Source organism: Dromiciops gliroides, chromosome 2, assembly GCF_019393635.1.
Source record: "Dromiciops gliroides isolate mDroGli1 chromosome 2, mDroGli1.pri, whole genome shotgun sequence".
NCBI classification, from domain to species: domain Eukaryota; kingdom Metazoa; phylum Chordata; class Mammalia; order Microbiotheria; family Microbiotheriidae; genus Dromiciops; species Dromiciops gliroides.
In genome coordinates, this window is record NC_057862.1 from 563,336,792 (window position 1) to 563,360,402 (window position 23,611).

The window sequence follows — 23,611 nt, forward strand, 5'->3', positions numbered from 1 at the left end:
TGGGATCCTGTTTGTCTGCATTAGACTTGTTACAGAAGAGAGGCAAAATGGTGAATCTTGGTACTTTTTTGCCCATGGCTTAATAGCGTGGAAGTAGGAGCCAGGAGGCCCTGGTTCTGATTTCAGCCATGACATCCACTAGTTCTGTGGCCTTAAACAAATATCAAGTCACTTGCATCTCTTTAAAATTAGAGATTTGATCAAGGTCCTTTCCAGCAATTGCTAGTTAGGACATGTTGTATTAACACAAGCTTGATACTGTTTACATTTTTTTTCTCAAGACAGTCCTGGGGCAGCTAGATAGTGCAGTGGATAAGGCACCGGCCCTGGATTCAGAAGGACCTGAGTTCAAATCCAGCCTTGATACTTACTAGCTGTGTGACCCTGGACAAGTCACTTAACCCTCCTTGCCCTGCAAAAAAAAATAAAAAGAAAGAAAGAAAGAAGACACCTTTTCTGGTGGGACTCTAATTACTTCAGTTCCAGTATTTCTAGGAGATTATCTATCTCTATGCAGATGATTCCCAGTTCTATACATTCAATTGTAATCTCTCCTCAGGTGCTGTCACTAATCTCCAACAGCCTCCTAGACACCTCACCATATCCAAAGCAGAACTCCCCTTTTGCTCCAAACTCTTCCCCCTCCTAAACTTCCCTATTACTGATGAAGGCAGTAGGTTTCTCCCTGCCCCTCCCAGAACCCTCTTCCCCGGACTACTACAACAATCTTCTAGCTAGTATTCTTGCTTCAAATCTTTTTCTTATTCCAAAGTGGTTTTTCTAAAGCCTAGGTATAACCATGTCATTCCCTCTGCTCAGTGAACTCTAATGACTCCCTGTTACCTCCAGGACCAAATAGAAAATCCTCTATTTGGCATTTAAAGCTCATTAAAACTGGTTCCATCCTACCTTTCCCATCTCCTTCTATGCACTCTGCAGTCTAACTATCTTAGCCTATCTCAAGTTTCTATACAATGATACTTCATCTGCCATGGCCATGTCTTTGTATTGGTTACTCCACCCCCACACCCATGCCCAGAATATTCTGCCTCTTTGGTTCCTTGGCTTCCTTTAAGATTTAACCGAAAGCCCACCTTCTATAAGAGGCCTCTCCCAATCCTCCCAACTGCTAGTGCCTTCCCCTTTCAAATTACCTTTGATGTAAATATATTCTATGTATAACTAGGCTGTACTTAGATTTCCAGGAGATGTTCTCCTTGAGGGCAGTGACTACTTCTTGCTTTTCTTAGAATTTTCAGGCCTCAACACCATTCTTGACATATTGTAAGTGCTTAATAAGTGTTTTTTAACTTGATGAAACATAAATATTTGCTAAGAGCAAATTAGTACACCAAAGTAGGAATATGAAGTTGAAAACAAAAATGTATTTTTCACATGGGAAGTATGCATAAATATTATTAATTTGACAGATATTATTATTTTGACTAAAAGATCCTCATGTGGACTATGGGAAGAACTTGAGCACATGTCCATCTTCAAAAGAGATGGCTTCTTAAAATTGTCAGTATGAAATTTAAATTATTTCATCAGTTCTTATCTGGCTAAAACTAGAAACTGAACTTTAGAGTTAGAAAGGTCCTTGGAGACAATCTAGGCCAAGCCCCTTGTTTTCCAGGTGAGAAAACCAAGGGCTAGAGAGGTTCTTGACCAAGATGTCATAGCATTTACTGACAGAGTTCAAGACAAGAGCTCAGGGCTCCTGATCCGTAACCTACTAAACAATGTTGACTCCCTCATACTTCAAACTATAATGCCCATTTCTGTTTAAAAACAAACAAACAAACAAACCCTGCAGGTATGATGTTAATGCATCCTTTCTTGTACATTTCAGCTTGCTACTTTAGAATTCCCCCCAAAGAAGCTTTTTGGGAATAAAGATGAGAGAGTCATCGCAGAACGCCGGAGTCACTTAGAGGTAAGAGAACCAATCTTTTTCTCTCCGTTTTTGTTTTGTTTTGTTTTTAATTTAGGAAACATCTAGTTTGACTGACCAATAAAAATTAATTCCCATCAGAGAGACATTATAAATTCTTATTTAGAAATGACAAGCAGCTTCTTTGTTTAACACAGGAGATGGCAGCAAGAGATTACAAAGCAATAAAACTGGCCTAATTATAGAAATGTCCTCATACCCCTTCTGGTTGAATGGAAAACTTTCATCTCTTTAAGAAGCTACATTTAGTTAAGGAAGGGCTAGGAAGCAGGTTGTGAGTGAAAGCTAAATATTCACCACAGACAGATGGTGTTCAATACAGGATGAGGTTAAGAATCTTGTTGCTAAAAATTTAGAATTAATTAACTAAAGATTTACAGTATAGGATTGTCGTAACTATGTAAGAATAGTCAGACATGAAAAAACAAACACCTATTTTTGTCCTGGGGAAGTTTTATTTGCTTTTTTAAATTACTTTTTTCTCTCTCAAGACAGTTCTAGAAATGGAATTTTGATTTAGCAGAACTATTGTCTTTTTCTGCCACACATCCAGTAAACATTATTGACTGATCCAATTTGGATTTTGTTCTCATGAAGTAGTTTCTCAGTTAGTGAGAGCCTGATATTCATGGGGCCATGGTTCCTAAAAATGGCCATTAGTTTCAAGTAAAGGAAATACTATATTGTCTAATTGTAAATCCTCTGGCCTTGCAAATGTGTGTGTGTGTGTGTACGTGTGTACATGCTCACATGGATGCGTGGTAAGGAGGGAAATCAGAGAATGTTTAGGTAAACTCAGTACAATCTAGTGCCACTTTTGAAGAAACAGTTCAAAAAATCCTTTAAAAATGGTTATGTTTACAAAGGATGACATTATATATCATCTGAAAACAGTGAATGATCTGTCTTTAGATCAAAAAATTCATATTTTAAATAAGAATCAAAATTAGGTAAAGTTACAGCAAATGTAATGCTTCATGATAGCCTATCTGCAAACTCGACCACCAATCATGTTACCTGAGCTTTCCCTTAATATCTATATCTGGAATATGGAACCAATCCTTATTGCCACATTGATTTATGTGTTTCTCTAGGAAACAGCCCAAATTCCTAAGAGAACTTTTATTGTATTGAATACAGAATAGAAGTTAGAGGAACCACATAGTTCTGACACAAAGTTTATTAACTTTCTGTGTGTCCTGGCAAGTAACTTAACCTCTCACAAAGTCAGTTGCCTTATCTATAAAGTAAAATAGTCAAATTAAAGAAGAACAGGAGATCCCTTTGAGAGCTGAGTTTCTTCATTCACTAAGTATTTATCGAACATCTGTTGAGGCATTGTACAATGGATACTATGGGAAATACAAAGATGAAAAAGACAGTGTTCTTACCTTGACTAATTACAATTCAAAACAAAATTTGCTATGTGCCATTAAACTATCTACCATGCTATGGATATTGAAGTTTACTCAGTAATGAATGGGGAGTAACTGAAGTTTATTATCCTGTAAATTTCTTTTTCTTCTTCCCTTCCCCCATCCTTGGGATGGCTACCATTAGACACAAATATGTGTGCATGTATGTATGTATTGTGCATATGTACATATAGATATAGATATATAGATATACATATAGATATATTTTAAATTATTCTATTCATCTATTTATCAGGGCCTTTTTAAAAAGGAAGGAACTGAGGTAAGGAAACCACTTAAGAATGGTAATAGTATTTCAGGAAAAAAGTAACAAGGTTGGTGGCAGAGAGGATAGAATGAGGGGGATGGAATCAAAAGAAATTTAATATATTCACTAAAGAGGGATAGGGGACCGAAAGAGTCTATATTTTCTGTAATTGGAAAATCCTGAAAGAAGTAAGAATTCTATGAGGTAAAAGTGATGAGGGAATATATCCCAAGCTTGGGAAAACAGAAAGGGAATTGGACTGATGTGGGAAGAAAAGTAAAATTAGTTTGGCTACCCCATAGACTACAGGAAAACAAGTACTATGTAATAAGACTGAAGAGGTAGGTTGGGGCCTGGTTGCAAAGGGCTTAAAAGTCAAATAGTTTGTTTTCATCTTGGGGGTGATAGGGAACCAATAGGATTTACGGTGTTGGAATAGTAACAGGTCCACTCTGCACTTAAGGAGAATCATCTTTGCAGCTGTTCAGAGAATGGATTAGCATGAGGAGACCTGAGGGATAGAGAACAACCCAAAGGACATCACAGTAGTCCAGGCAAGAGATGATGAGTGCCTCAAGTAAAGCAATATGTCCTCGTACCTCTTCTGGTTGAATGGAAACCCAAGGGATAACTCTGTCAGACAGGTCTCTGAGTAGGAAGAAGAGAGATGTAAGAAATTTTGTAGAGGAAGAAACAGCAAGATTTGGCTGAGAGAGGAGATCAAGGAAAAACACCGAGGTTGTGAACCTGGAAGGATGGAAGGATGCTAGTGCTCTTACGAGAAATGAGGAGATTTAGGAGACAGCATGCAGTTGTGCGGAGGGAGGATGAAAGGATATTTTTTTTTTTTTACATGCTGAGTTTAAGATATTTCTGGGACATCCAGTGGTATGGGACTGGAACTTGGAGAATAGGACTGAACGTACACATCTCTGAGTTATATGCATAAAAAGAAAAATTAAGGGGGCAACTAGGTGGCGCATTGGATAGAGCACTGGCCCTGGATTCAGAAGTACCTGAGTTCAAATCCGGCCTCAGACACTTAACACTTACTAGCTGTGTGACCCTGGGCAAGTCATTTAACCCCAATTGCCCCGCAAAAAAAAAAAAAAAAAGAAAGAAAGAAAGAAAAATTAAACCTAGTGAAGCGATAAGGTTACTGACTGATAGAGTGTAATGAGGGACTAGAAGTCCAGCACAGAGCCTTAGGGTATACCCACATTTAGGGGGTGTGATATGAGTGAAGATCCAGGAAAGGAGACTGAGTGAAGCAGTCAGACAGAAGGAGGGCCACTGCATTATCAGAGACTGGAATAAGGAAGGAAAGAGGGAGATCTTGTATCAAGCAATTGTGAGATACAAAGAAGGGTTAGCTCCTGGTGAATACCCTCAGTTTTCTCAGTAAAGTTTCAGGTGAGGTCCTCAGGTGTAAGGGTAACAAGAAGAGGTGATGAGTAGGAATTTTGAGAGAAAAAAGAACAGAATTTTGGGAAAAGCCTTCAAGGGAAGTAGAATAGAGAATTAGGGAAGAGTAAAAGGGTGCTCTTCCTGCAGCTAAGTTACTCAGCTCTCATTATTTTGTAGTGCACCTAGACAGCCCAGTTGCATGATTTATATCAGATTCATTTAGCACCATGTAAACATGAACAGAGGGTGAGGATGATGTGAGTAAACCAGGGTTGGAATTTGGCAAGTCAGAAACAATAATAAGACAGGGGTGCAAGAGATACAAGAGGAGAGGACTGTAGAAATGACCAGTTCTGTTCTGGGAATGGCAAAATAAAGGTTTCAAAAGAATATCCAGTGGAGAAGCCCAATAAGCAGTTAGAAATAGAAGGTCTGGACTGGTTAGGTCTAGATTTTAGAGTTAGGTATCATCCATATACTTAAGAGGTAAGGGAAGGGGAATACAAATGATCAGGAGCATGAGGCAAGTGCAGGGGAAGCAACTAGCCAAGTCTGGCTGGAATGTAAGTTACATATGAAGAAATGATAAGAGAGGATGACATAGAGGCAGAGAAGAGAGGGCCTTGGATATCAAATGAACATTACAGAAGCAGTTGGGAATCATTAAAGGATTTTGAGCCGAACAATATGATAAGAGCTGAGGTCTATTTGGCAAAGATGTTCAAAGAAACTGATTCCATGATAGATGAGTTAAGAGACCAGTGTTAATAAGGACCCAAATTATAGTGGTGAAAGTAGAGATGGAAATGAGGGGATAGATTTGAAGGCAGATTAGGTAGATAAGATTGATATGGATTTAATGAGCTATCACATGTCAAAAGAGAGGGAAGGAGAAACTAAATATTATTTGAAGATAGCATGAATGACTAGAAGGAGGACAATGCCAAAAATCCTTCCTCCCCTTACCTCCTAAAATACAAGGGTATAACGAGGAGAGGCAATTTTTGTTAAAATTTAAGTTCTGTTTTGGACATGTTGAATTTGAATTCCTAGTGGGGCATTTAAATAAAAATATCTAACAGAAAATTGAAGTAGAGCTTGGGGAAAATGTCATGGATAGAGCATCATTTGCATAGAAATGACATTTGAACCAGTGGGGATGAGTAAATTCACCCAGGGAAAGTGTACAGGGAGATGAGAACAGAGCTAAGATAGAATATTGGTAGAATATCTTCATTTAAGGGATAAGAGAAAGAAGAACATTCTTCAGAGAAGAAAATGGTCAGAAAGGAGACTTTCAAAGAAGCAAGGAAGCCAGTGGGAGTTTTAAGAAGTAAATAAGATATTATACACTGAAGAGATGAAGGACCATGGGTCAAGAAGGCAGGGGCAATACTTCTCTACTCTGACTTATTAGAAACAATGATGTATTCCCTAAAAAATATTTGCCAAGAAGAAAACAAAGAGGAAAATAGTTCATACAGGAAGAGGAGAATCCAAATGTGTCAGGAGTTAGAAAGTAGAAGAATATAACAGAAAAAGAAGGATGGGTCATTGGGTCTTTGGAGGTAGAAAATAGATTTGAAGTTCTTTCCTTGTGGAATAGATCTGAACCTTTCTGAAAAGGAAGCAGCCTCTCTGTTGTAGTGAAGTTTCCTCAGGTGCCATCAGGAGAGAAGGCTTTCCAATACTGATCCCAGGAAGAGAAGCTGAATCGTACTGATTGATGACTTCCAGCCAAGGGGCACCAAGGCAACTGTACGTTGACCTTATGTGAACAATTGGAAAGTATGCTTTTTTCCCAGAGCTCCTTTTTGGTATGTGATAGATAGCCTCTTGAGACTTGGTAAACCTGAAAAGCATTCCTGGTGATTTATGTGGAGACAAATGATATATCCAGGAGCAATCTATAAAGCATCTCAAGGGATTATGAATTCTTAGCAAGAAACTGAAGTCCTAAAGTGGTATTTTCATCAATGCTGCCAAATAAAGGTAGGAGCTTTAGAAGAGAAAATCAGGAATGAGAAGCGAACTTGGAGTTAAGAAGAAGAGTCCCAGAATGGGGATTGTTTTTCTGGACCAGGGCTTAAAACAAGAATAATGGGACTTTTAGCCAGTGAGGGAGTGGATCTTACAAGAAATGGCAAATGGACATTTGCCTAAACACTTGCATATCTGATCATGGATTTTAGGGTAAAAATACAGGGAAAGGGGGAAAAGTTCCCACATGCATTTGCCAAGACAGATGTCACACAGAATAAAAGGTAAATCATAGGAAGAATGTTAGTGGAATGTCCGATAATTCACAGAAGACAATATCAAAGCAGAGAAGAAATAATAATAGTGGCATCAAATCATAGGACAGAGAAGGTCCTTAGGGACCGTGTAGTTCAATTTCTCACTCACCACCTGCCCCCCCCCCCCACGCCGATGTAGGTTTTACAGAGGAATCTTAGGCCCTAAGAGGTTAAGTGATTTGTCCATTATCACTCAAGTAAAAGGAAGGCTGTTGGCACACTAGTTCTAAGAGAATAGGGAATATATTAAATGCATGTGAGGATGGAGACTGGACCTGTAATTGTCATGTAAGTGGGCAGAATTGTAGGGTGAAGAAGTTCCTTCTAGCAGTCAAGGTCACACCCTGTCAGCAATTTAAAGTCTTAGATAATTGCCTAGAGCTGAGAAGTTAAGTGACTTGCTCAGAGTCACCCAGCAAATTCAGTGTCAGAGGTAGGACCCGAACCCAGGCCTTCCTAGTGGCCAGGCTGGCTCTCTATCCATTACAGCATGCTGCCTACCATCTCTCTATACTCTTATCATATATAATTCATCAGAATTATTTCTGCTTGGTTCTTCAATATTTAATTCCTGAGAGCTTCTCATCTCTTCTGGACTAGCCTCCACTGTAGAATTTTAATCCATACAATGCTGCTTTCCCTTCCACTGCACTCTTTGAAATATGATCACTCAAACTCTATGGCATATTAATAAGATTTCCAAATGTTTTGACAGGCTATAACTATGGACCAAGTCTAACAATTTATATGTAAACTTAAAGTCTTACATGAGGGTTCAAAAATTCAAGGGCATAAATATAATATGAGCAAGAGGGGCAAAATGGGGATTTCATCACACCACAAGTCCCAAAGGAGTCAACAGTGTGACTCTTCCCCCTTCCCCAACTCCCCCACCCACCCACCCCTGGGTGGGGGGGGGGTAGATAATGTTATCCTAGGCTAAGATAATTGAAATATCACTCTGCTTTGTCACTAGACCACATTTTAGAAGTTGACAAAAATTGTCAATTTGTCAATTAGAAGCAATAAAATAAGGTTCATCTAGAAGAGAGGCAACTAGGATGGGGAAAGAAGTGGCAAACAGGCCATATCAGAATCTGTTGACCAGGATGGTGAAAGATCCTTGGTTCAAATTGGTTGTTGATGTATAATCTGAAGAAGGGAGACATGATAGTTGTCTCTGAGTATTTTTAAATTTAACTTTCAATTGATGCCTTTGTTTTACTTGCCGTGTGTTCATTTCTGAAGCAAGCATCATGATACATTGGGGACAGCATCAACTCTGAAATCAGAGGACTTGAGTTCTAATCCTACCTCTGGTGATTATTCCCTGTGTTACCAGGGGTATGTCACTTAAATTCTCCTTATAGTACTATGAGGCATTTGGACTGGAAGGCAGCTCATTTCCCTACTAGCTCTTTGAACTATGACTCTATCCCTCCCCTTTTAACTAAGATTTTAAAAGAAATTTTCAACAAAACCAACCAACACATGGACAGCACCTAACTCCTTAAGTAGCACTCCACACGCACACCCTCTCTTCTTCTGCAAAAAAGGAGGGGGATGTTTCACTGAAGGGTTCAGGTTTGGTCATTGTAATTTCATTTCATTGTTCTCTTTATTTAGGTTATTGTGATCTCTCTATATAGATATAGATATATAGATAGAATTTTTTTTCCTGGTTCTATTTACTCTCCACCAGCTCATGTCTTCCATTGTTTCTCTGAATTTTCCACACTCATTTTATGACACAATTACATTCTTGTACTACAGTTCGTTTTATCATGCTGATACAATGGGCGCCTACTTTGTTCCCAGTTGTGTGCCATGATAAAGAATGCTGCTAAGAATATTTGGACACACATAGGAACTTTCTCTCTATCTTTAACCTCCTTGGGGCCTATGACTAGCAGTGGCCTCTCTGAGTCAAAGGGATGGACATTTTAGCATAATTCCAAATTGCTTCTAGAATGACTGGACCAATCTGTAGCACCACTAACATTGTCTTCATGTCCCTATCCTTTTGCAGCCTCTCCATCAGTGACTTTTTCCATCATTTGTCAGATTTGCCAATTTGCTAGATATGAGGTGAAACCTCAGAATTATTTTTATTTGTGTATCTTTTATTTGTGCTCAACCTGTGTTAGAGCCTTCCTAGCACGTATTGGTTAGATCAGCCATAGTTGGCCACACTGACATCATGATGTCATTTTTGTCTTCTTAGAGCACAAAGGACAGACATCAGCAACATATCTCTTATTAAGCACTGGGAATACAAACAAAGGCAAAGAAAAAAAAGTTCCTGTCCTACAGGAATGTACAAGACTGATAGGGAGAGGCAACACTCACTTATGTTAAAGCTCCTAAAAATCATAGGCATAGAAGAGCCATTTTTAACATAATAAAAAACCATATCTAAAACCAAAAAAAAGTTCTTATTTGTTATGGGGAAAATCACATTAGCCCCGCAAAATACAGGAATAAAACCACCTTATTGAACCTGCACATATAGAGTTTATCATTTTTTGTTTTGTCCTGCTTTGCCTGTTGAAACTTTTTCCAAAAAGAATACTGGCTTGAACTTTGTAGAACACATGGGAAAAAGAGTGTTAATGTTGAAAATGTAGACAGTTCCCCCCAGGGTGTTGTGGATAATATGCTGACCTCCATGGAAAAGACCTGCATTCAAGTTGTGACTGACATATAACTGGTTCTGTTCTGACAGAACCAGTTATTTGACTCTGGGCAAACTACTAATTCAATGGTCCGGGTAATTTTTGAATTATAGAACAGATGCTGATCTACACTGATAGGGGAAGTTTCTTTACCAGGAGTTCCCAATGCCAATAAAATCACAGGTCCAGTTAAAACAAAAACAAAACTGCCAGATACAGTAGTAATTACACAGTCACTATGCTCAAGGTGCTTACTTTCAGCTTGATCTCAGCCTTTTTCACCTGGCTATTCTACCCTCCCTACCAAGTCTGGAAGACCCTTTCCAGTAAGAGCTAAACTACTCAGCTCTGAATCCCCAAAACATAACCATACCTTTGTACTCCTCTCCCAACTGTAATTAAGCCCAGCCTTTGTGTATCAATGCCTTTGCCAGGTGTTCCATTTACCGTTTTAAAGACTTCCCAGAGCAACTCTTGCCTAGACACCATTGCTTTGTAAGATCTTCCTCCATTATAATGGGGGGGGGCAGCAGGGCAATGAGGGTTAAGTGACTTGCCCAGGGTCACACAGCTAGTAAGCGTCAAGTGTCTGAGGCTGGATTTGAACTCAGGTCTTCCTGAATCCAGGGCTGGTGCTTTATCCACTGTGCCACCTAGCTGCCCTCCTCCATTATAATTTAAGCCCTTAATTACAAGGACCATCTTTTCTGTTTGTATTTCCAGTGCTTAACACAGTGCTTGACACTGAGTGAACCTTTACTAAGTGTTATTTCGTTCATTCATTAGTTCATGCAGTCAGTCATTCTGGGGAATAAGGGGAGAGCATGAATACAGATTGGTTATTAAAAAAAAAACCCACAAAAGGTAAACACAAATTAATTTCTGAGGGAAAGGGTGCATGAGGAAGGATCTCATGGGGGACCATCCTTCAGCTGAAGAAATCGAAGGATTCTGTGAGTAAGGAGGGAGTGCATACTATATTTTTATTGTATGCGTTTTTGTCTTGAAGCTTGCTGGAAATTTGATGTAGTCATGGATGGGCGTGGCGGGAAAGAGGAATAGATGCACCTCTACATGTAATCTGCCTGGTGTTTTGCTGCTGTTAGCTTTTTTTTTTTTACTTTGGGGAAAGGACTAAAGTCTTTCCTCTTAGACACCAATTCTTCCTGACACCTTTGCTGCCTTACAGTTGATTGCTCCAGGGTGGGTTAGTCACCCTGCTGTTGCCCTTTCTCAGCACAGTTTGAAACAATACAATAGCAGTAGACTGCTGAGGACCCCCCTACCCGGAACCAATCAGAAAAGAATCACAGCCAGCCTATGCCCTATAAACAAATTTCAGCAACAATCAGTTGTTGTTGTTGTTGTTTTTAAATTGTAGCTGTCCTAGAAGTTGGAGGTGGAAAGAATAGGGGGAGGAGAAAACCAGTTATCCACAGGCTACAAGATGTTGTCACTAGGGCTTAATTTTAGGCTATGGACAACTAAAATGCCATCTATCTAGCTTCTGGCACTTCCTGTCACAAAGCATATGTTCAGCTTATTCTATTTAAATTTTTTTTCAGACATTCTTTAACTGGTTTGAACAAAAGAATACCCCTTTCTTGTAATTTTGTCAACTTTTACCAAAAATGTTTTTTTAAAGTTGCTCTTTGCTGTTCACTGGGTGTTTTACCAAGACTTCTGAATAACTGGGTGATAGATATTTTTTTTAAGTCATAGAATGTTAAAGCTCTGAATGCATCTTAGAGATCCCCACTTTATCATTAGGAAACTGAGAATTAAAGAGGTAAAGGGCTGCCTAAAACCCCCTCACTAAATCCATGTTACTGCCGAGATTAGAAGCCAACTGTCCTGGCTCCTCTCTGTTTGCCTGTTAGTTCTACACTAAGATTAACTTGTTGCTATTGCGATGAGTAAAACTGAATGTGTGGTCACCTTACCTGTCCCCAATGTGGGGAAAGCTAGCTAGGATTTACCTATAAATTAGAAACTTCAGCAACAGCTTAGGCATTGAGCATTTATTAAAGTATATTAGAGGTTAGCAAAGAGAGAACACGTGTCTCTGAAAGAATAGGAAAGCCTATCTACCCTAGAGGAGAGATCAGAGTCCAACCTGGCCTGGTTCTTTTGCCACCACCATGAGGTTCCAGCCACAGACTGAGAGAGAATAGCCCTTCCTGTGTCCCCCAAAAGAGGCGATCCTTACACACTGCTTCAAGCTGATTGGTTGAGGGTGGTCTCGTTGTGAGGTAACTTCTAGATGCTGAATTGACCTCAGAAACGTCACCCCATGCTCTCCCAGCAGGGGGGGAGGGGGGCTAGTAATACTATTCCTCACACTTCCCCCTGTGCTTCATTAAGAAACAGTAATTTCCTGAAAAGAGAAAAAAGAAATTGAGTGATACATTGACAAAAACTAAAGGGGACAGTCTCCTTTAGGAGGCAGACATTACAAATAGTGTATGCAATGGGAAAAGGAAAAGAAGAAAATGTCCATTTAAGTCTTTGGAAGTCTTTTCTCAGAAGATTCTTGGGATGTCCTCTGGGTATAGTTGTAGAGTGAGAGTCTGATCAGCTGGAAAGTTTCCTACAAAATTGATCTTAACAAAACTTTAAATAGCTTTGCCAATAACCAAATCAAGCAATGAGAGTTCTCAAAAGCATATCTAAGGAAATTCAGTATCTTTTAGAGATATAATAAAAACAAAAATTGAATTTTTATTAAACTTAATATTACTGTAACCCCCCCCCCCGTGGGGAATAAGTTGAGGGGATAATTAGGATATTAAGAATTTTATCTTTGTTTCATCACTTTTTGCATCATCTGCCTAATTATCTTCATGCCATTATGAGAAAGTAAAGAATCTAATATAACAGGTAACAGATGCCAAGGCCAAATTCAACATTGTATCCATCATGACATCTGAGATAATTATGGTGTTACCATAAAAAAAACAGAAGGAAGAGAAATGAACATTTCCAAACTTCATGGCTCTGCAGACAGCCAATGCAGTATGTTGAGGGGAAACTGAGTCAGGCTTAATCAGATGCATAGGATTGAGATGTCCATGGCAACAGACATATAGGAGGGGGAATCAAAGTCAGGTGTAGAATGAGATGGCATAGCCTGGCCATCCAGTGCTATGTGGGGGGAAAATTAAACCAAGAGAATCCAACCTCAACTCTTGCCAATAGCCGTTCTCTTGGCCTTTCCCAAGGCAGTGCAGTACCTGGACTTCGTGCCTGACTGAACTCTAAAGAATAGTGGAAACTTGGAATTTTTTAGAATGATCTATGGATATTTCTTGACTTTTTTTCTATCTTCTACAGGAGTTCACATTCTAGGAAATGAGAGAAGATTTTGTTATGCAAAATGATAAAAATTCAATTTTTTTTTTTGGATTCTGTCTGTGAAAATTCCAACAAATAAGAAAACATCTATCATTAAGTCAGGGATGTGACTGGAAAACATTAATTTGTAACTCTTAGGATGGATTTTCTAATTCAGGAATAGCATTCAGTGATTTTTTTCAACTAAGAAAGTGAAGAAACTAGAAAAGAAAAGAGTGCTCCAAAACAGTATCAATTTGTAAGAAATTCGTAATCTTACACCAATATAATGTCCATGATCAACATAGGCTAAATATTATGGCTGTCAAATCAGAAAGGTAAATGGCCTTACATAATTTAAAGTTCTTGTGATGGCTAATGATGGACATTAGCATTAATAAAAACTTATTTTTGTGTTCTCATAAGACGGAAGGCTGTGCAAAACATACACAACCTGAGCTTACCAGAATAATTACATTCATTCACCTTTATTTACTGTAAAGGCTGTCTGCACCTTGATTATGCTTCAGCTGGATTTGAATCTCACCTGAAATTATTAGTAGTGGAGTCCCCCCCCTTCAGAGCCTTTTATGGAGCTGTGTATGCTAAGTTAAGCTACTTTATTTTCCTTGTTAGTTGAAGGTGACATCTGCTCTTAAGGACGTGATGAGCAAAAGGATGTGACACTCTTCTACCAGTACAGAGTCCAGGGATAAGTAGGCCCAAGCTTTGAGAGCTCATGTGACCAAGGGATAACTGGGTTCCTCCAAGTCCTTTTGCTAGTCTTCAGGATGTTCCTTATGGGTATGATGTCACTTTTCTCCTGGAGATGCCCACTGTCTATACGATTTGACAGAACCTACCAAGCTGGCAAGACCATAAATTTGGACCCGGGATGAGCTCTGTGTCTTGGTGTCTAAGCATCAACCTTGCTAAATCTTAAGAGATTCATAATCAGAGAGGTGACTACCACACCATGAATTTTTTTGTCCACGGCAATGTGGGAGATAGTCTCCTAAATCGAGGAAAGCATTATGATTGCCCATGGTGATAGGAAAAGCCACAAAGATGAAACCATAGATCCTTTGAAATCCTGAAATAAGGAAGTAATCTAGAGGGGGTGAATAAATGGTTAGCATCAGTCTGTTATCATCCATTATCAATAGCAAAGGGCATTCCTGAGGGACTAAGATAGGTATGTTTTGACGCAGGAGAAGAGGCTATGGATCCTAAAGCTCCCATGGGGGTTAGAGGAGTACTGAATTGGAATTGGTTTATTAAGTGGGGACAAGATGACCCTAGAAGGAGATAGGAAGTTCAGGAAAAGGGCGGGGGGCGGTAAAATTTGGCTCTAAGATCCACTTCACAATTCTGTCTAGAGCATTAATTTTCCTAATTGATGATTAACAATACAAGCAACATATCTACATAACATTACAGGACACCATGTTCTCCTCCATGTAGCATAGCACTTTACAATTTACAAAGCATTTTTCTTACAGTGGTCCCATGATGTGGATTGTGCAGGCATTACCATGTCCATCTTACAGATAGAAAAACAAGTCCAGGAAGGTTATACTACTAACCTATGTCCACACAACCAATAAGTACCAGGGTCGGGGTGTGAAGCCAGATCTCTTGCTATCTGCCAAGTCCAGCAATCTTTATACTATACAATATTACATCAAACTCAGAAAGGAAATAGTACTGACTACTTTAAAATTAGCATAAGAACTGGTGATCGGTATTAGCATAAATCTAATTCAGCTCAGTGTATGAACCAGAGGTTAATTCAAGATTCATGTGTCATCATTTTGGATTTAAATGTGTTCACCTGATGCTCCTGGCTGCTTTCCCAATAGTACTGATGATTGGGGCTGAGCAGAGGTGACAGAGCCATCTAATCAGAACTACAACTGGACAAACTCATGGGGCCCTCTTGTGATTGCTGTGAACTTGGCTATTCTGCTTAGAGCAGTCCCCACGAAGCTCACGGATATTGTCCATCCTTCCATTATTATCAGACACTGCTGGTAGCACTAGAGGCCATAGGTGAAGAAACAGTTCTCCCTCTCAGTCAGAATAGAAGGTGCCTCGGGGAAATAAACAACATTGAAGACTAGAAACAAATTGCCTGTCAAGGAAGCATCTTGTACAATAAAAATCTTTAGAGTGCCAGCTGGCACCTTGTGGTGATGGGAACCAGGCAGAGGCCTATTGGGGAGAAATTCCATTTAGATTTCTGTGAGCAGACATGGAGCCAAGCAAATACATCCATGCAGAGTCACAGATTTCAGAAAGAGGAGATGGGGTGGAAAAAAGAAACGAGGCCCACCCAGCCCAGATACTACAGCTTCTTCTGAGTTTTCTTCACAACATTCAGAATGGCATCCTGTATTTCAAAGTTTAATCACCCAAAAACTATGGACAGTTACAGTGGAGGTCAATCCATTGTCTATCTACCATAAAAATGGGGCTTCCTTGAAGTATTCTTTTACATATGAAACATATCTCCTATTTCTTTATTACATTCTTACTCTTATACATGCATTCTTAAAATATTAGCCTCTGACAGTTGTTGCTTGAAAAGATACAGCTCTTCATTTGAAGGTGTTAGATTAAAACATTCTTTAAAGGAATATAATGCTTCTCTAAATACATGATTCTTTGAACCCACATTTTCTTCATCTGCCAAGGAAATGTTCATTTGTCTTGACATCAGACCAACTGGGTCATTCAGCTTTTTGACAGTCACTGTTATGGTTAGCTTTCATTGAACACCAACAATGAAATATAGGGCTTCCCAGGACCTAGAAACTCATGCATGGGGGGGGGGGGGCAGCTAGGTGGTGCAGTGGATAAAGCACTGGCCCTGGATTCAGGAAGACCTGAGTTCAAATCCGGCCTCAGACACTTGATACTTACTAGCTGTGTGACCCTGGGCAAGTCACTTAACCCCCCCCACAAAAAATAATAATAATAAAATAAATAAGGAAGACCAACATTGCCTTTTCAAAAAAAGAAAGAAAGAAAGAAACTCATGCATGACTATGTAAAAAAAGGAGGGACATGTTCACTAAGAGTGTGAGTCAGAACAGACTGCCTTGTTTTCCCTGTCCCTAAGGTCTTTAAGCAGTCTGTATGACTGCTTGTTAGCCATATTTTAGAAATGTTTTCTCAGAAAATGGTTGGACTTAATGACATCTGAATGAGGTCCCTTCCAAGTCTTAAATTCTCTAATATAAGAAAAGATCCTTTTCCTTTTTTTTTTTTTTTTAGTGAGGCAATTGGAGTTAAGTAACTTGCCCAGGGTCACACAGTAAGTGTTAAGTGTCTGAGGCCGGATTTGAACTCAGGTACTCCTGACTCCAGGGCCGGTGCTCTATCCACTGCGCCACCTAGCTGCCCTGAAAAGATCCTTTTCCAAATCATACTTTCAATCTTAGCATCAGTCCAGTTTGGGAAAGTATCTTTTCCCTTTGTGCTTACTTATAGAAATCAGTGTAAGTAATAAGCTTGGTTCTGTTAGGCAGGGGAAAAATAAAAAGTACAAATCCCCTGACTAGTTATCAAGAAGGGTCAGGAGATATCATATTAACATGGTTAATGTTAATATCACATTATGATAAGAGCTTCACATGTGTTGATAATAGAAAAGAGCAGAACGGCTTTTTGCTCTTAGCCATCTAGGGGCATACACTTACTTTCTTTAATAACTAACTTACTTTCTTCTGTTTTCCTCAGTACATGGTGACCTTCTTTGGAGTACAGCCATCCTTTGTAACCATCTTCTTTTCAAAAATGAAGTTGGCTTTAACCTCTAGTAACCCACAGTTGGGTTTCTTAATATTACATGCTAAAGGAAGTCTTGCAGAGAATACATTCACATTATGCTATCAAGCCTCTGCTCCACAAGGCATTATAAACCATCTCAGGTTTATTACAGCTCACTGGGTTTGTGGCTGAAAAGAAACTTTCAGACACCATCCATAAGAAAGCATCCGTCTGCCCTCTTAGCATTAGGCCAACCACCAAACAGGGATGGAAAATAAATGCAGAAGCATGTTGGAGTAGAAAATGTGCTCGACCTCCAGTCCAGAGACCTGGGGTCCATTCCTTCTCTTGGGCAAGGCAAATCACTTCATTTGTCACAGCCTCAGTTTTTTCATCTCTAAAATGAAATTGATAAAAATTTCACTATCTCCTAGAGTTATTGGGAGGAAAGCACTTTCCAGATGTTAAATATTCTATTCTTCCCTCTCCTTTACTTCATGTATCCATTCATTTGCCAAATCTTGACCCAACCATCACCCTAGGTCAAGCCCTCTTCACCTCTCACCTGCACTGGTACAGTGACCTCCTAATTAATTTCTCTGGCCCCATTCCAATCAATCCTCCATAGAGCTGCCAAAGTATTTTCCTAGAGTATAAGTAACTACGTCACCCCACTACTCAATAAACTCTAGTATCTCCTTATTACTTCTAGGATCAAATATAAATTCTTGTTTGACAATTAAATTTCTTTAAAAGCTGACTTCTTCCTGCTTCTCTGGTCTTCTTATAGGTTACCTCCCCTCTATTCATTTTACAAGCCATCCATACTGGCCCATTTGCTGTTCCTTATGCATTCTCTCCATACTTTTGTACTGGCTATCTATCTCTCATGTTAGCAATGAGTTCCCTCCTCACACCTGCCTTTTAGAAGCACTCTTTTACTTCAAGACTAAGCTCCACTACTACCCTAATACACAGTCTTTCTTAATTCCGCCAACAATTAGTGATCTCCCTCCCCAGATTACTTTATATTCGTTTTCTACTTGTTCTATAAACTTGTTTCATATTGTCTTTGTCTTCTCTCCACTTAGCACGGTGCCTGGTATATGATAGAAAATTAACAAATGTTTGTTGATTGATATATAAAAGTGACTATGCTTGTTTATATGCAGTATTATCTCACAATCTAGTATAGATCAAGGGAAAAGAAAATTTAGGTAGTTCAGGAACAAATTTTAGCACTGATCAATTCTTATAATAATAAAGAGACATGCTTAGGGGTAAGATAACATGCTAGGTCATGCTCAATGTTTAGTCGTTACTAAAATATTAAGCGTTCTCCCTTAAAGAGGATCTGAAAAGGTACTTCTAGGCAAATGTCTTGTAAGTAAAACTAGATAAAGCAGACATGTTGGATAGGGTCCTTGTCTAGGGAGAAGTTGGGTAGCTTTGGGGGTCCATTCCAACACTGAGTCTGTACTTCTTGCATCATAAAGATAACAGTGAGACCCAAATAGGTAGAGGATTGGATCAACAACATTGCAATGTAGTTGATCCTTTGGCACATTTGGATAAACGTAAAGGGGTAAAAATCTTAAAAATACCTGGGAAAAACAAAGTCCTTGTAACAAATAGGCACAACGAAGGCAAATTCCCACACTGGCTGTCTGAAAAGATGTCTTATTCTGCATCTTGACTATCCCATATTTTGTCAAGACTGGGTAGTGTAATTCACCAGTCATCTGAAATCATAGTGTATAATTGCACTGAATAGAGTTCTCAAGTCATTCAAAGTTGTTTTTCTTTATAATGGTGCTATTCTGTAAATTGTTCTTGTTCTATCCAGAATGATTAGATCAGTTCACAACTACACCAACAGTGCATTAGTGTCCCAGTTTTCCCATATCCCCCAAAACATTTATCATTTTCTTAGCCAATCTGATAGTTTTGAGGTGGTACCTCAGAGCTGTTTTGATTTGCATTTCTCTCATTGATAGTGATTTAGACCATTTATTTATGACTATATAGTTTTGATTATTTCTTCTGAAAACTGTTCATTTGGCCATTTATCAATCAAGGAATGGCTCTTATTTCTATAAGTTTCACTCACTTCTCTAGATATTTGAGAAATTAGGTCTTTTTCATGCTTCTTATATTAGATAATTTACCCCATTCTACCTTTCCCCTTCCCCTTCTCCCAGTGCATTCTTCTTTGTTGCCCTTTATTTTTATTCTTTTAGATAAACATCCCATCATATTTAACTCACACCCATGCCCTCTGTCTATGTATACTCTTTCTAACTGCCCTTATAATGAGAAAGTTTTTAGGAGTTGCATATAAGTCCCATATAAGAATATAAACCATTTAACCTTATTGAATCCCTTATGATTTCTCTTTCCTGTTTACCTTTCTATAGTTCTCTTAAGTTTTTTATTTGAAAGTCATATTTTCTATTCAGCTCTGGTCTTTTCATCGGAAATTCTTGAAAGTCCTCTATCCCCTGAAGTCTTAATCCCCTGAAGGATTATTCTCAATTTTGCTAGGTAGGTGATTCTTGGTTGTAATCTTAGTTCTTTCGCCCTCTGGAATATCATATTCTAAGTCCTCCAATCCTTTAATATAGAAACTGCTAAATCTTGTGTTATCCTGACTGTGCCTCCATGATATTTGAATTGCTTTGTCTCCATGATATTCAGATTGTCTCTTTTTGGATGCTTGCAATATTTTTTCCTTGACCTGAGAGTTTTGGAATGTGACTTTAATATTCTTGAGAGTTTTTGTTTTGGGTTCTCTTTCAGGAGGTAATCAGTGGATTCTTTCAATTTCTGTTTTACCCTCTGGTTCTAGAATATCAGGGTAGTTTTCCTTGATAAAATTTCTTTCTTTTCTTTCTTTGTTTCTTTCTTTGTTTCTTTTTTCCTTTCCTTTTATTTTTTTTTCTTTTCCTTTTTTTGTAGGGCAATGAGAGTTAAGTGACTTTTCTTTTAAAAATGATGTCTAGGCTGTTTTTTTGTTTTTTTAATCATGGCTTTCAGATAGTCCAATAATTCTTAAATTATCTTTCCTCTATTTTACAGGTCAGTTGTTTTTCCAGTGAGATATTTTGCATTTTCCTCTATTTTTTCATTCTTTTGGTTTTGTTTTACTGTCTCTTATGTCTCATAAAGTCTTTAGCTTCTACTTCCCCAATTCTAATTTTTAAGAAGTTATTTTCTTGAGTAACCTTTTATATCTCCTTTTCTATTTGGCCAATTCTACTTTTTAAGGCGTTGTCTTCAGTGAATTTTTTATATCTTCCTCACATTTGGCCAAGTCTGCTTGCAAGGCATTCTTTTCTTCAATGGCTTTTTGTGCCTCTTTTACCATTTGCCCTATTCTGTTATTTTGTTCAGTATTTTTTGTGCCTTCTTTATTAAGCTGTCTTTTTACATGGTTTTCTTGTATTATTTTAATTTCTCTTCCCAGTTTTTCCTTTACCTCTCTTACTTGATTTTAAAAATCCTCTTTGAGCTCTTCCATGTCCTTAAACCAATTCTTTCTTTCCTTTCTTTTCTTTCTTTCTTTCTTTTTTTTTTTTAAAGCCTTTGGATGTAGCAGTTTTGACTTTGTTGTCTTCTTCTGAGTTGGTGTTTTGATCTTCCCTGCCACCATAGTAACTTTCTGTAGTCAGGATCTTTTTCTGCTGTTTGCTTCTTTCCCCAGCCTATTTCTTGACTTTTTTACTCTATGCAAAAGTAGAGCTCTGCTTCCAGAGCGAAGAGGGCACTGTCCCAAGCTTCAGGTTTTTTGTGTAGCTTTTTTCAGAGATAATCCTAGGAACTTGTAAGTTGTTGGTTCTCACAAGGTGGTATTTACTACTCTCTTGACCTGTGCTCTGCTCTGTGAAAGAACATAGGCACTCTTTTCTCCCCTGGAACTGTGACCAGGGTCCCAGCTGCCCTGTAGCCACAAGCTCTGGTGTGCTAGTGCTTCTTGCTCCGGGCCTGAGACCCAGGACTGCAATCCAGATCAAAGAATGGGCAACATAAATGAGTACTGCCTTTGGTGCCGGCAAAGGGACTACAGACTTTGTTTTTCCAGAGTCTCCATGTATTCACATTTGTTTTCTTCCCAAAATCAATTCTACCAATTCTACTGGTGATCAAGGAAGATTCTTCACTTTGAGGCTTCTCAAAATTTTTTTCCTATGATTCTTTACTGCCATGATTATATTACATCAAATTCAATGAAATTCATCTAGTTCTTTTCTCTTAACAATTATTACTTCTTTCCAATCTCTATGTGTCTTTTCCATTGTATAGAATGCAAACTGAATATCAGTATCTGTATTTTGAGAGTATGTCTGAAAAAAAGCAAGGTTAAGAATTTTGGTTTCCTGAAATTCCATTACTAGTTTATTAACATTCGCATTTTCTGTGAATATTTTTTATCCATGTTTAGGTAGATTTATTTCTGTCTCTAGCAATTGAAAGTAAATTAACTGGAGTACACTTAAATTCACAAAGATGTAATTTATATTCTAGACAACCAAAAATTGGAGGAAGGACTTTTCCTAATCTGATTTCTAATTGAGATCACCTGCTTCATATTACTTATGAGAAAAATCAAGGAACTGGTTTTGGAATGAGAAAAGTACCTACTAATCAGTGTTGGACATGGTGATAAATTAAGCCAAATTCATTCTTAGTAGATTTTTTTGTGGTCTTCTGAGTAGCTCCTGAGTAGCAGGGACTAGTTCTAAACCTTTTATATCAGAATTACTGGGTTGGAGATGATGAGTATAAAGGGTAATTTGACATGTTATATCTATTTAGATCTTTTTTTCCTCCTTGGTACATCTTACTGATTTTTCACTTTTCTAAAAACATGTGGAAAGGATACTATTTTCTCCCTAGCTTTTATCATCTAGATAGCTCATGGGCTCCTCCAGTTTGTTTAAAGGTTTTTTATTAGAATGTCCAGATATGTTTTATTAAGAAGGAAGAAGACCTTCATTTTATTATTTTTGTCAATATGGGAAGGAAATTTTCTCCTAACTCAAAGTATGTCTACCCATTTCCCTTTGAAGAGTTATAAATTGTATGTTGGGAAAGTTTTGATCTGGCTTTTTTCTTCTCACATCAAGTCTCATCTCTATCCTCTAAAGAGAAGGTCAGCATTGATGTAAATAATTCAAGTCCTCAGATAATTCTCCCAACCCAGATGGAGCCATAATTTCTAGAGGCTTCCTGCAGGAGGGAAATTTGAGAATAAAGCAGGGTTTTGAACCATTTGGGTAGACCAGAAGCATCTTTGTTGTAAGAAATTATCTCAGTGTTTCTGGTTAGCTTCACCACCACACAGCTAAGCAATGACTTTATCTCCTCTCATGATCACAGAACCATTTGCCTTTTAAATGGAGGCAGACTCCATAAGGCACTTGATCTGAAATACAATAATTTACACACAAATAAACAGGAGCCCTCATAAGGAAAACAAAGAACCGAGACACATTGAAGAAATAACTTACACTCTTCCTCCGTAATACATGATCATCACTCAGTTTTTGGTAGTATTTACTTAGCGTGAAGCCAGGGAAGGCTCAACCAAAGGGGAAATACTCAGTTTTAGTGTTCATAGCACCTTATGTCCAGGATTAAAAGATTTTGTTGCAATAAAACATCTTTATCTTGTCTTTCAGGGTCCACCATAATCTGACTCCACCCTATCTTTCTGGTCTTATTTACATTTCTCTCCTTTATGCACTGTATAGCAGACTCTAGCCAAACAGAATTTAGCTCTTACTATATCTTATTCTATCTTGATCAACCTCAATAGACTTGCACAGAGCATTTCCTATGACAGGAACAGACTCCCACTACATTTCTGAGTGGCAAAATTCTTTTCTTTCTAAAAGGTTAAGTTCAGGCCACACTTCTTCAATGAAGTCTTCCTGTATCCCCCTGAACTGGGAAGCTAGGAAGTTTATTTCTCTCTAGTTTCACATTCCTGCGTGTGTGCGTGCATGCACATGCATCTTATCTATTTGGTTGTTAATACATTTTAGACAAAGACTATGATATTTTTCATATTTGTATTCTTTGTGCCAGCACAGTACATTATACATAATGTATGATTCCAAAATGTCCATTACACATTCAAATTTAATTTTTTAAAGCTAGTTATTACTTTAACCAATATCAGTTTTGATCAAAATAGAAGCTTTGGGGTTCCAGTGTAACCACTTCCTGATAAAGCACATTATGCTGGCTTCTTTATAGTCCTTATTCTTTGAATTAGAGCTTTAAGTACATAATAGCAAGAAGTGCCACACAGCAAGAATCTCATTTGAAAATCTACTTCACTAAATTGGGCACTTGGGGCAATCATTAGTTCTTAAAATGTCAGAAACTTTATCAGAGACTTCTGCAATTAAAAAAAAAAGAGCCATGAGTTTAGAGACAAGGTGTGGAGAGAGAGGAAGAGCACAGAAGTTTTCAGAAGCTGC

At 38.3% G+C, this 23,611-nt stretch overlaps 1 protein-coding gene across 1 annotated transcript in view; it reads left to right on the top strand.

The window, feature by feature from the left end:
- Nucleotides 1-23,611, top strand: part of KIF16B (kinesin family member 16B) — a 358,373-nt gene that overhangs the window by 309,729 nt on the left and 25,033 nt on the right. Inside the window, exon 26 of the mRNA XM_043987183.1 lies at nt 1,853-1,936. Coding sequence (XP_043843118.1) covers nt 1,853-1,936 — 84 coding nt within the window. The remainder of the gene's footprint in view (nt 1-1,852; nt 1,937-23,611) is intronic.